We start from the raw sequence: 14,223 nt of genomic DNA on the forward strand, positions 1-14,223 counted from the left end.
AATATTTAGATAAGTTATTACTTTTGTGGCAAAGGATTTATTGGGAGAGCATTTGGGAGCAGTCACACATAAGATAAACGCGTCATGCACACGACATGCAATAAGTATTAATATTAATTCTCATATCGAGTCGGACCACATCCAAAAATAAGCAAATATCTAGACTTATTTGTTTGAAATAATTGAATAGGATCTATGTAAGTACCTAAAGAAGGAGGATCTTTGTGGGCGGATGGATGATATGTTTTCGTTGGTCAATTTATGACTATTCTGCTGCCTCCTGCCACTTAAGGTAGAGTATTTTTACAGAAAGACGAGTGGATATTCAATGGCAGTGGCAGGCAGTCAGCTTGCCTGTTAAGAGCATTCCTATTCCTACATTTCTGGCAAGTGTTTGAATCCAGTAAACGCCCTGATCTATCGAGACCTTGTAAATAAACCATGAATACTAAAAAAAATCCTTAATATAGGAAGACCTAGCCACATAGAAGCATTTATAACAAAGTAAAAAGCTGAAGAAGCGTAACAAATTGTAGAAAACTTACACATTGGATTGATATATCTTCAGGCATATATCTTCTTCTTCCTTACAATCCTCCAATTTGTATGAATTTGACAATTATTGTATTGGGAATTTTTGAAAAAGATTTTGTGGAGTATATTGCAAATCGTAAAGATGGTCATAAGATCCAATTGATCAGGCCTACAACCTAATTTTTGTTACGACTACAGCTGCTAAAAAGAAGAGTTACATATTTGTCTTGGGGGAATGTGTTTTTATAAAATTTTTGTTTTAATATTATTTGTTGAATATACATTAGTTAATATTACAGTTCATCTTTTTCTAGCAAGGTGTAGCGATGCTTGGATGGGCCCAGTTCCTTGAATTTCGATTCGGGTGGTGAGGTACCTTTGCCGGTATGTGGATCGGGATGTATATCATTATTTGAGGGATCCGGCCCATAATGAAACTCCCTATAGCAAAACAAACGGAAATAAATAAGATATTTGTAAAGCGTTTTCGTTTGTGTTTGTGTACCTGTGCAGCTTCCCGCTGTAGAGATCCTGAAGGAATTGCTTTAGCTTGCCCGGCGTGTACATGTCACTGAAGTGGGGGAACAGATACATGTGCTTGAACGAATCGATGGCTATCAATGGCAGGTCGTCCTCCGACTTTCCCAAATGATGCAGCGGATGGGCAAATCTTTTGCCATCTGCCGTCAGAAAGTTGACATTCTCTGCAAAAGACCATAGATCGGAATCAGATTGGATTTTGTTCTTAAGAGAAGAATTATGTATATCCACGTACGTTTCTCATCTAGCAGTTGACGCTCAATAATGGACTTGTAATCCTTGATGGAGTTGAGATCGTCTGGCCGGTGGAAGAGTATCAGGAACGGCAGTCCTTCTTCGGTAAGCTCCTCGGCATTCTCGAATGTTATTTCCCTAACCAGCGGCACACACTTCTCCTGTATCCATATCTTCAGTTCATCGAAATTCTGTAGGCTGCCAGTGTAGGTCTCATCGTTTTCGTGCGACAAGGCCACATCGGGTCTAAACACAATGATGGGGGTTCCTATATACATAGATTCGTAAAAATCAGAGATATACATAGGTAGCGATTGATTGATTGACCCTTACCAGGTGGATGCATGGCCTGTGAGGCATCACCGAAACCCACATGGAACTGGCAATCCTCTTTCAAGTTTGTGGCCACTTTTCGGAATGTATCATATTCCGGCTGATCCCTGCGATCGAAGTAGCTCAATATGAGGCGTTTCTTTGAGTCGAGATTCTCCAGTTCTTTCAGCGATTTAAACTCCTGAATGGGATCCTCCAGTTGTTTCTTGACAAACTCCAAGAAAGCATCCGACGAACGCTGGCCGCGATATTCGCGCTTACTGAGCTGTCCGTTGCGTACAATTTTCAATGTTGGATATTTATTGATATGAAACCGCGAGGCAATGGCCGTCTCCTTGTCGCAATCCACTTTCCCAAGCACAACACGGCCGGCATCGGGGAATTCCGCCTTGATCTGTAAGCAAAAACCCATTAATTTTGGCAGCGGACCGAATTCGAGGATATCTTATATATTTGGCTTACCTTATCCGCAGCTTCACTGAATATGGGAGCTAATATATTACTAAATCTACACCATTCGGCATAAAAATTAAGGAAAACCAATTCATTAGAGGCTGAAAAAAGATACAAGACATTAAAACTTCAAAATTTTCACAGCTTCTAATTGAGGTTGTTGTTCAGAGGGAGAGAGATAGAGAGAGAGAGGAAGATAAGATAAAGAAAGAACTTCTCAGTAGAAAGCCAATCAATCTGCTAAGATTTTAGCCATACCATACTCTGCTTGTGTCCCAAGTAATTCAATGACTCACTCACGTGGCAGTCGATGTTTATGATATGAAAGGAACAAGCTAGTGTGAAACCAGATGTTTGTGTAACAAGTAAGGCGGATATTGTATCTCAATTGTTCCAATTGTTATAATATCCACCTTTATTTCTGTAGAAATGTATGAGCTTTAGCCGCTGTTGTTTGTTTTTAGACACGTTGGCAGCAGGTCGCTTCAAAACGCCTGCCAACAGCAATGCCTGACCAATTTATCGGGCCAATGGCTTTGTGTGAAACTTGTGACACGTCAATGCCCACCCAAATGTTGGCTAATTGATTTTCTGCATTGTGATGCTTGCTACTGATTCTAGCGCAGCGGATGCACCGTGAGCACCGCTTGGAACCTTACCTAATGTCATATCAATGTTTTCACTGGTCATAGGCACCGCTCCCCCCGCATCTGTGGCCGCTGGATGTTGCAGGAGATGAAGTATCTGGAATTATACATAAAATCGCGCCACTTAGTTTTTAGGCATTGGAGTGGTGTGCTGTGTGGTGGGTGATGGGTGATGTGTATGGGCGTGGAGGCGGGCGGGCCGCCGGGCGACAGCATCTTTCGAATTATTTTCATGCCTTAGCCGGGCGACCGAGCGAGCAACCGCCCCGACGTCTGCCATCGTCCAGCCAGTGTGTTTTCCGCGGCATTAGAACACGTCGACTCACCGCTAGCAGAGCTATGCTGGGCCCCAGCTTATGAATTCTTGCTTCAATCATTTTGAGGCACTGGCTGTGGGTGGAGGGGCTGCGACGAATTGCACACAGAAATGGACACCAAATTATTGAATTGGATTCAGTTCGGCATGGATTGGAATGGAAATTATTGCCTGTTGTCGCACTGCAAACGTAAGTACCAGTGTGACCGCGGACTTATCGATAAAATATAGCGTCCGACCCTCAGAAATATACCAAAACATACCGTCTCATTTTAAAAATAGACCGTAAATATACTGACGAATTCCAGTTCTATTTTACATATTCCTCGTTTTTGATCTTCCCTGGAATATTAATAGCTAGATAGAACTTTCAACCATGCCCACATAATTTTATTCGATTAATGAATCAATTTTCTACTTAACTGCCTTATTTTACCGACTTGTTTTTATTGCATTTTGTGTATTAAGAGGTTTTAGCGAAAATGGTCAAACAAAAAAAGGATTTAGCGAAATGGGTCACACAAAAAATGGAAAGAGGATAGTGGTTCATATTGTTCAATTTTTATATTCCGTTGAATAATTCTGTCTAACTAAAACCTTAAGTTTTGCCCACGTAATTTTAGGCCGTTGGTGAATAAATGTTCTACAAGATTGGCTAGTTTTTAGTCCTTCCTTTTATTGTTTTTTAACTAAAACAGGGTTTAAACAAAATAGTTCAACAAAAAAAACAGTCGCAATGTTGCTGGTATTTGAAGACATGATGCGTGTATAGGCCTTTGTACACCCTATTTCGATAATTTCATACGAAGATTAAACGTAATTTATAAAGACCTTTTCTCAAATTGATATGTTTTAGACATATTCATGTATATTATTAGTATCTTGTATATCTCGATAGTGATACCTACGGAGCCTGGGATGACAAACATTTCCCTATAACATCCTTTTCCCAGTATGGGCATTTGTATACCCTATTTCGTTAATATTATACAAAGATACTGTTTTCCAAGCTGCTTTCAAACGTAATTAATAAAGACCTTGTTTTAGATTGAATTTTTGTTGGCCTATTCATGCATTTGATTAGTTTCTTGTATATAAATCCTGATCCTGGTATCAATTCTTGGTCTTTGTAAGAATACCACTAATTGTTAAATATCGTTTAAAACAGAGACTGACTAGTTTCTGCATGAATTAGAGCCTAGGATGACAAACATTTTCTCAGTTCTGTAACATCCATTTCCCCCAGGGTATGTGAACCGGGTATTGTCAAAAATATCTTCCGTCGAATATTATAAGCTATTTAGAGTTCTCAGCTTTGCCCACTTAGCTTTATCCCATCGATGAATACATTTTCTACATTTTTAACAATTTTAAATTGCTTGTAAGTATTGTATTTTGAGTAAATCACGGTTTACAAGTTAATGTTGCCCGCAACATTGCGTATGGAATTAGTCTCATTGTTGTCAACCGGGTAAAAGAGGTCCTTACCCGATTAAAGTTCTGTTATCGATACTATCGACAGGATACGAGTGGTGCGCGCCAGATATAAATTTTTAGAATGCGAACGACAAGGATTTAAATGTTGTCAACCGGGCCATTGCCGATTCAAAAAATACGACGAATTCCTCAATTTTGATCTTCCGTCGAATATTCCAGCTAGATAAAACAATTTGCCATGCCCACACAATTTTATACGATTGATAAATCAATTTTCTATTTGACTGGCTTACTTAAAATAATTGCTTTTATTGGATTTCTATATACCGTTGAAAATGAAATTTAATAGATTGATGAAATGGACAAAGTGTACCATGATATATCGATATACCGTAAATATACCGTCGGTTTGATTTTGACCCTGATGGAAATTATTGCCTGTTGTCGCACTGCAAACGTATGTACCAGTAAGAACTAGGGTTGGGAAAAAATCGATAGTGACTACCGATACTATCGATTGGTGTACGAATGGCGGATGTGTTTGTATGAATATTCTGAGCGAAAAACCATTAAAAATATGTCTTATTAGTGGTATTTTCCAATTAGAATTATAATATAAACAAGTGAAATATTTTCAATTGGTCTGGGCTAGATTGCTTATCTATTTTCACTTTAAATTTGACGATGTGACGATGGCGGACTATTCGATAAAATATACCCGTCTGACCCTCAAAAAAATACCGAAATATATTTGTAGTTTTCAAAATATACTGTAATATACTGTTACCCACCTAAATGATAAGAATTCTTCTGTTTTGAAAATTTAATGACTTCTTCTCCTGATACCGATACCAATTGTTTTGACTGGCTAAGGGTCCTAGCAAGCTAGTAATATTAGGCCGAACATCAAAATCGAGGAATATGGTTGCCGATCATGGTCAGAGAACGATTAGCCCATTGTCGACCACGAAAATGATGAATCTTAACGAATTTTTTCGCAGTTCAGGTAAAGTTCCGCAGTAAAGATGAAGGATAGGATGGATCTATAAGAAGAATTATAATTTGTATAAGTAATATTTTGCGCGGTTTACGTCAAGTTGTTCTCTTGTTTAAATAAGGGGTTCGAAGTGGGCTAAGTTCGTTTTTTCGGTATATTTCTGAGTGTCAGACGATATATGTTATCGATAAAGGATGGAACAATATTTGCGAATCTTTGTTTATAATAGCTGACGTTTATGGATTTTACGGTGGTAAATAGAGCAAGAAAAAGCAGAAACCAAACGCGTTTTTAATTCGGCGATACATTTTAATAGTATATGTACATTCCAAAGAAGTTTTACGAAGGTTTTTTTGTTTGGCCACAAATGTGTGTGTGTGGTGCGTACATGCATATACATATGTACGATTGTTTTGTGTTATTGTTGCGTTCGAAATATCGGAATATGTACATAGAAACATACGTATAAATATTTAATTACTTTGTTTATGACAACATAATTCCGTCTTTGGCATTGAACAACTAAAGCAACAAGGATCTAGCCGAACATTTCAAGTACGACAATTGCATTAATTTTCTCAATTTGAAACTTATTGGTAATGGAAATCACGATAATCTAGCAGTAAATATACAAACATACACCCCATATGTACACACACATATATATGTATGTAGTGCGCACCTTCAGGCGATTGCATATGTATGTGCGTATGCATTCCGCATTATCTATATTGCCACCACGACATACAAAACAATATTAACTTCGATTTGTTCTAAAGGTGTTGGTATTTGTTGTATTTAGTGCGCTTAGTACGTATGTATGCTTCATTCAAACATTCACACAGATATGCGTATGTATGTGCATATGCAGATACATTGTATAAGTGCCCCCGCGTCGCGAGACACTGAACGGAACACCAGATTGCCGACGTCCCATCCAGTACCGTACCGTCCGTTCCACACACACACACACAAAACATTGGGAGTATCGGCTGGAAAGTTCCGTAAGATTTGGGGTGACAGGAGAGGAGACAGATATTCAAAGACGAGAAATCTATCGAATCCCCTTCCCGGGGAACGGAACTCTACGTCCGTCAGGCAGAAATGTGTATGTGCAAAGTTCAATCCACTGATATAGCCAGGACATGGCTGCAGAAATTCTCATCAGAATGGGCCGTGGGTGGGGGGTACTAAAAACTTGTCTCTAAATTATCTCGATCTCATACCCAAAGCCAAGCATATGCATGTACAACATTGCAATATACATACAATGTACGAATGCACGCACTTGTAGTATCTCTAGATATACGTTCATATATGTACATATATATGGTTAGTGAATGCTAACCGGATTTTTGCACACACATTCGCCTAAAAAGAGAGATACATTAAATACGTATAAGTAAATAAATAATACTGTATACATTATATATAGTCTTATTTTAGCCGATTCACACAATGTCAGATGGATCACCGCCTCCATCGATTTGCTTTATACGCGCCGCCGAATCTTATCCAAAATCACAAATGGAGAAGGAAGACTCGCAGCTGTTTGTACCGTTTCCAGAACGTATGTGTGCCAAGAACAGAAAGTACTATAGCACATACATATACGACAAATTAACACACTTTTCGACATTCATTCTATTCAAACAGTTGCTGGCGAGTCAATCAAGTACCTAGGACGCACCGATGATGGTGTTCTGGCGCTGTCCAATTATCGCATATTTTTATCAAAAAAATCAACCGCATACGAGACTTATGTGCCCTTGGGCCTGATCGAGTCGGTGCAGGTGCGTGACCTGTTCCAGCTGATTGTCAATTGCAAGGATGCCAGCACAGTCAGGTGCTCCTTTCAGTCCGCCGAGCAATGCTCGGAGTGGCAGCGACGCATTCAGTTGCTAATCGGTGTACCTGTAACGCTGGAGACGCTCTTTGCCTTCCCCTTTTACTCGTGGACCTGTGACATAATTGGCTCAGCCAATGCCCCTGCCCAGGCGATTGGTAATGGCCATGGAAAAGAGCGCATTCCATTGCCAAATGGTTCTGGATTTGGATCTTGCGTGAAACCTCCTGCCTTATTGAGTGAGAACTTTCCATCGGCCTGCGAGATCGTGTCGCAGGCGAACAGTCGCTTGCAGCGTGCCGTACGATACGAAAGTGATTTTAAGAACGAGGTGGCACGCCTGGGCTTCGATCTGAAGGGCTCGTGGCGCATCTCGACAGCAAATGCCGACTTTAAGCTCTGTCCATCGTATCCGCCAAAGTTGCTTGTTCCTTGCTGCATCACCGACGAAATGCTACACAATGTGGCCAACTTCCGTGGCTCAAGGCGTCTGCCGGCCGTCGTCTGGCGGCATCAGAGGTCTGGGGCCATACTAGCACGCTGCAGCCAGCCGGAGGTCGGTTGGCTGGGCTGGCGGAATACCAAAGATGAGCAGCTACTGAAAGCCTTGGCCGATGCCTGTGCCTTTGACAGAGGCGAGCATAACAGGCGCCAGACACAACCCACAAAGACCCAAGCGCAGGCCCATGCCGCCGCCGCTGCCGCTGCCTCGAAGGACACAAACGGACAGTCAAATAGCTCCGGCAATAGCTCACCATCGCTCGATGACTCCTCCTCGCATGAAGAGCTGGCCCTAGACGAAATACGAGTAAGTTTTTGCACTAAAACTTGTTGTAATCCCAAAATCCTAAATCTTTATTCAATTTTCTTTGAATTTCAAGAAAATTCTCATTGTTGATGCACGAAGCTATACATCTGCCGTCACGAATCGTGCCCGCGGTGGCGGCTGTGAATGCATTGAGTATTATCCATGCGCCGAAATTGAATTCATGAGCTTGGGTAACATCCATGCCATTCGGAAGAGTTTTCATGCGGTCCGGCAGCTGTGCGCCTCATCTCCAGATGATCCCAAGTGAGTAGAAGTTTCTTCTCAGAAATTCCTGACAATTTAAAGGCAGAGAGTGGACAGGCGGTGAAACTGGGTGCCCGACTGTGAGATCTCATGCCCGCTCTGGCCGAATAGCCGAAGCGAAGAATATTCTGAGCTTCAGCGCAGCCAGGTGCCACCGAGGACGGGGAGTGAAGCAGTCTTGAACTTCTGGGAAGGCACCACTGGATACTCGGAGAGGGACTCTTTCGAGGGCCAGGACAGGCTCTTTATAGAGGCCTCCGAATGGCTAAAGAAATCTTCCTGATTAAAGGACAAAGAAATTAATTATATTCTGTTTTCCCAATTAACTTTTTCTAGCTGGTTTGGACAGTTGGAAAAGACCATGTGGATGCAGCATTTGTCGGGTCTACTGGGTGCAGCCATGACCGTTGTCCATACCATCGAAAAGAACGGACGACCCGTGCTAGTGCACTGTTCCGATGGTTGGGATCGTACGCCACAGATTGTGGCCACAGCGCAACTGTGTCTCGATCCATACTATCGAACTGTTGAGGTATGTCCCTCCTCAACTAAACCATTCCCAAAACCACAATAATTAAACCCATATTTCCTTTGGATGAATAGGGTTTCCGTGTTCTGGTCGAACGTGAATGGTTAAATTTTGGTCACAAATTCGCCGATCGTTCGGGCAATGGCCCCAACTCTGATGAGGTGAACGAGCGTTGTCCCGTCTTTTTACAATGGCTGGATCTGGTGCACCAAATCCATAGACAGTATCCATGCAGCTTTGAATTCAGTATTGGCTACTTGGTAAGACGATTCCCAATGCCTTCTGCCTTCTGGTCTTCCCTTTATTAACTGATGTCCATTCTTTTTTCAGATAAAACTAGCACAACACTCGCTATCCTGCCTGTTCGGCACTTTCCTGTGCAACTCGTTGAGGGAACGCATTGAGAATTCCGTTTTTGATCGTACGTTTTCAGTGTGGCCATTTTTAGCTGAAACTATGTATAGAAATCCACTCTATAAGCATGAGACTGAAAAGGTACGCTCTGGAGTCCCCTCCCCCCTCCTAAAGTCTGACTAACTCTATGCTTATCTTTCTCTGGGTTTGTTTTCAGGTTCTTTGGCCAGCGCACAGTGTGCGGTTTTTATATTTCTGGTCTGACGTTTATCTTGGTAGCTTAGGCAACAAAAATGGTACTGATCTTCCATTACTGAGTAATGAACGACAAAGTGCCCATAATGGTGAGTAAATCAACGACTAGAAAACAAAACACCCTCGTCCATTAAAAGAACATTCGTATGTTCTTATGGTAATGGTGTTCCATAGGGTTTCAATCTGGTTTTCATCGTATATCGGGCATATCGTTGGTACTTTTTTTTTCTTATGGATCTATCTTAAAACCTAGTACTAAGACAAGATAAACTTCTAGCTGGTGAAGACATCTTTTTCATACGAAAGTTATCCCATTTTTTAGACAAGGTCAATAAAATACCAGTTAAAAATCTAGAAAAATTACCCAAAGTATTTCGAAAGATTGCTAAAAATAGAACAGCTAGAAAAATTCTATAATGAAGTCAAATATAATATTATGAAGGCTGTTGAAAAACGGATAATTATGCTGTGGATAATTATAGATAAAAACATGTGGATTGCACTGTAAGAGCTGTCCAATCGTACAATGAAAAAATCAATACCATTCGACGTGAAACAGAGATATAAAACGACTTAATTCAAAAATAAAAAACTAAAATCTTGCAGGAAATATAACTAAAATTCGATACAAAATCCGACAAAGGTTGTTGTTTTCATTGCTATATCAATACTCTGGTTTGTATTTTATCGAAAAAATACCAGTACCAGTCGGAGCCGATGATGAATGTTTGTGTCATTCGCTTAGGGAAAATTTGCTAAAATATAACTAAAATTGGGATAAAAATTCAACAAAACGACATTACTCTAATCAATTAATATCCACCATTTAGGTTCGTTGACAAAAACACGATCCTCTGAAGATCTTACAACAAATGAATTGGGACAGAGCACCATTTCGAGGAGATCGAGTGATCCCAATTTGACCGTAGAATCAATGTGAGTATTGTAAAGCAGCCGACACTCGAGCAGCAACTAATTGTACTACCCTTTACAGTGTTTCCGAGTGCGTTCTGAATGTGAATAGTAACTCGATGTTTGATATACGATCGGAGGCAGACAGGAGGCAGTGTGTTAGTGCAAATAATGTCCATGATAATGTTAAAGACTCCAAAGAACCAGAGGTAAAGCGTAAGGAGGCCGAAGACGAGACAGATGCCAGTTGTTGCTCTACAAAGTGTACCTCCAAGCAGTTTAAAAACGACCAAAGTACAGCTTCTAACCGTGATATAATATTGGAAGCAGCAGCAGCATCACCAGCAGCGATAGTGCCAGAGCCCTCTCAGTCCCAAAACTCTGAAGCCGCAAACGCTGTCCATGCCCTATCGAACGGTTAGCCCTATATGTTACAAATCTGTTCTTTCTCATTCTAAGAAATCTTTTGCTTCAATTTAGATCGAGAACAAGAAGAGAAAAGTGATACAAGCCGCACTCTTTGGCATGGCCCGATTGATACTAGTACAGATACCCTAATTCCTACAGAGGCCGTGCAACAAACGAAATCTGACAATAACCACCACGTAGCGCCTTTGGAGAATCACGTGATAAGCACGGACAAAAAACCAAATGAAGGAGTAGCACAAGTCGCTGTCCCAAGTGCTCCCACAGCAAGCAATAAAATCAGTCAGAGCTATAACAATTTGCCTCGGGTACACATAAAGCCGATTACGAACACGAATACGAATGCGAATGCTACTGCTGCACGCTGCACGAATACGGCGCAAAAGAAAGAGGCAAATGCACATTTTCCGCACCATTTGGATTTGCATGTGCCAAGCAGATGCAAGGAGGAACAAACTAATGCCAATGGTTCGTTGATTGATGGCCATAACCAAAGTGCTGCTGAAGAATGCCTGTACATGTCACCTGAGCTACCGCCCACGCTGGGTAGTCGAACACGCAGGAATACGTTTGGCTCAAGCTACAGCCGGGATATTGGACATTTTAAATTTGCAGAAAATGGCAGGTGAGAGAGTCGCCTGAATGCTTCCAATAGATATAGGATAATAAACTAAGTATGTGTACTTTTCAGCACACATAATTTCCCATTGGCGGGTGGACTAATTTCATTGCCACCGACACCACTAGGTATTCAGGAACGCCCGCAATTCACAATATCCTGTCCCGATGGCCTGGCCCATGGCCTAAGTGAACAAAACATAAGACTTCATCAGATTGTGCAAGAGCACAAGGTAATAGCTACTCCAATTGAAGTTCTTAATGCTTACTGATCTGATCTTTGATTGATGTTTATATTTATAGCAACGCGAAGAGGTACTACTGCGGGAAATACATGGAATGCGGCTGGCTCTCTTGGAAAAGGGCTGTCCCAGTTGCAACAGCATCGTCTCAACAAATGTGGAACATGTAATTGCCCTTAAATCTGGTTTAGAAATTGTAGAAAACCATATGTAGATTTGCGTATATTCTTGAGATAGCGAGAGGCTAACGTATGGTCTAGCCATTTGTATCAGTATATTTGATAATATATATAGTGTATTTCGGGCTGTTGGAGGTCTCCAGATCGTATATTATTTTGTGTGTGTTTTTTGTATAAACTTTTGCAGCCTTCCACAGTCTAATGATTTGAATCTCCTTTAGGAAAATGGATCGGATATCGTTGAAAATGCTTCGACGTGTTCTTGGGAGGCCGTCGAAGAGCGTAGTGGCCCCTCATCGTATGCCCCATCTTCGATACAAGAGAAAAAAGCCACCAGCGTTCTCTGGGTACCAGATCATGCCGTTTCACGTTGCTCCAGTTGTCAAACTGAGTTCTGGCTTGGACGAAGAAAACATCATTGTCGGTGCGCATTACTCTTTTCAGTAATACCTACACACTCATACACACTATACACGTAGTTTTTCTTTTTGGTATTTTTATTTTTCAAACAAAAAAATAACAAATTTCTCTCATACTCTTTTTATAGCTTTTTAACAATCTAATCCTTGTTGTTGGAATTTTAAGACTACTTACTTATTCCTACAATTTTTACATAGATTAAAACAATTCTTATTTTAAATCTCCCTTTACAAGAATAGTGGCCCATAAATTTGGTTTTCAAACTGAGACACATGACTAGACTAGTGCTAATCAAGAATATATACATATACATATATATCATTATAATCCAAGAAATTGTTCTGAAATCTGTTTATTTTACAACCATTAACTTCAACGATATCTTTCTTGATTCCATTCAAAGTATTACTTTTGTCTTCTACTTTAATAATTACTTATGCTTTCATTTCAGATCATGTGGAGAAATTTTCTGTGCTGACTGCTCTGAATTTTGGGCCCCTCTGCCGTATGAAAAGCTTTTCAATCCCGTAAGGCTATGCGGATCTTGTTATACTACAGTCACATCCAATGTCCATGAGTATGCTGCCGTGCCTACCGACTCCACGGCGAATGAAAGAGCGGCCAGGCGGCCTTCTGCCAGCTCCTAAGACAAGCTTTCATTATGCTGTGGGTTGCTGCTCCTCCTCCAGCGTTGTATCGATATGTACATATAATACATATACTCAACAAACAATATTTATTATTACATATGTATGTGTTATAGCACCATAATAGCGGAAATTCCTTTGTGCGATTGTAAAGAACACGAAATTATACAAATTTTGTTAGATATATATTCTGGATATATGGACACAAAATGTAAATTTAAATACAAACTTAAAACAAAAAAATATATTTATTTATTTTAGCGGCTGGTTTTCGTAAATTGTGCACCTTTTCTGTTGAATTCACTACCTAATTATTGTCAGTGTATGAAATTTTGAAAAAAATATTTGATGAAAGTTTGATAGCTCACTAATCAAAAAGCTGGAGAAATATCGATGTCATCGATGATTGATTTGCAAAAACGCAAACAGGAACATGCAGAAAAGCTACTTTTTATCTTCTTTCTATCTAGACTAATATCGAGGCAAATTACTAAAAGAACTAAGCATGCATTCAAAATACAATTACTAAGAAATGTCCTAAATACGGGAAAAGTACGTGAGTATTAGTAATTTTATAAGAGAAAGGGTATGTGGTAGAGGGAATTAAAAACGAGGGGGAACGTTGTGAGTTGCTGCGGACACCGCAACTCTACAGTTATACCCGATACTAAGTCAGTATGGCTCTCCTCCGGCAGACGCCACTAATATTGAACGACACGACAAAGAGTGCGTGCGAGAGAGACAGAAAATCAGTCTGAGCGTGACGTCGGGCGCTGCGTAGCCACTGCAAATTGATTTGTTCCTATTGGCTATAAAAATTATCTGATCTGGTCCAGATTCAGCAATCTGATAGATATGGTCGTTATCTATGATTCTGCGTTTTTAGTTTTCTCGAATGTGCAATATTGTGGATGCAACAGATTTTCGTCCTTTGTGGGGGCGGAAGGGGGTGGGGTGAAATTCTGAGATATACGTTTTATAGTTAGATCTAACAGAAGTGCGGATACCAAATTTGGTTACTCTAGCCTTAATAGTCTCTGAGATTTGTGGATGCCCCAGATTTTCGCCCTTTGCGGGGGCGGAAGGGGGTGTGCCGAAATTTGGACACGAAACGGTCAAGGTCCGATATCACAGGAGTGTGGATACCAAATTTGGTTGCTCTAGCTTTTGTAGTCTCTGAGATCTAGGCGCTAATGTTTTACTCTAAGCAAAGCCGCCTATGCTACGTGTGT

At 40.6% G+C, this 14,223-nt stretch overlaps 2 protein-coding genes across 6 annotated transcripts; one reads left to right on the forward strand and one right to left on the reverse strand.

Annotated features, from left to right (window-relative positions):
- Positions 1–770: 770 nt before the first annotated feature.
- LOC108164766 (endoplasmic reticulum resident protein 44) lies at positions 771–3,267 on the reverse strand. Its single transcript, XM_017300677.2, has 7 exons — positions 3,068–3,267; positions 2,754–2,838; positions 2,104–2,195; positions 1,642–2,035; positions 1,310–1,576; positions 1,040–1,238; positions 771–975 (listed from the first exon to the last, which is right to left on the reverse strand). Exons 1-7 carry the CDS (start codon positions 3,116–3,118, stop codon positions 828–830), a joined length of 1,236 nt encoding a protein of 411 aa, XP_017156166.1. The 5' UTR covers positions 3,119–3,267; the 3' UTR covers positions 771–827.
- A 2,398-nt stretch (positions 3,268–5,665) lies between these two features.
- On the forward strand, positions 5,666–13,234 carry LOC108163688 (myotubularin-related protein 4). 5 transcript variants are annotated; one of them, XM_017299148.2, is made up of 15 exons: positions 5,666–5,744; positions 6,927–7,061; positions 7,148–8,145; positions 8,219–8,409; positions 8,746–8,941; positions 9,013–9,198; positions 9,269–9,433; positions 9,510–9,636; positions 10,378–10,483; positions 10,542–10,876; positions 10,940–11,510; positions 11,577–11,736; positions 11,807–11,911; positions 12,146–12,348; positions 12,796–13,234. In XM_017299148.2, the coding sequence occupies exons 2-15, from the start codon at positions 6,950–6,952 to the stop codon at positions 12,989–12,991; spliced, it is 3,651 nt and encodes a 1,216-aa protein (XP_017154637.1). In that variant the 5' UTR covers positions 5,666–5,744; positions 6,927–6,949; the 3' UTR covers positions 12,992–13,234. The 5 variants fall into 5 exon arrangements, with proteins under 5 accessions (XP_017154637.1, XP_017154611.1, XP_017154644.1 ...); XM_017299122.2 differs by having other exon boundaries at positions 6,938–7,061; XM_017299130.2 differs by having other exon boundaries at positions 5,670–6,046.
- Positions 13,235–14,223: the final 989 nt, after the last annotated feature.

Source organism: Drosophila miranda, chromosome XL (assembly GCF_003369915.1).
Source record: "Drosophila miranda strain MSH22 chromosome XL, D.miranda_PacBio2.1, whole genome shotgun sequence".
NCBI lineage: Eukaryota > Metazoa > Arthropoda > Insecta > Diptera > Drosophilidae > Drosophila > Drosophila miranda.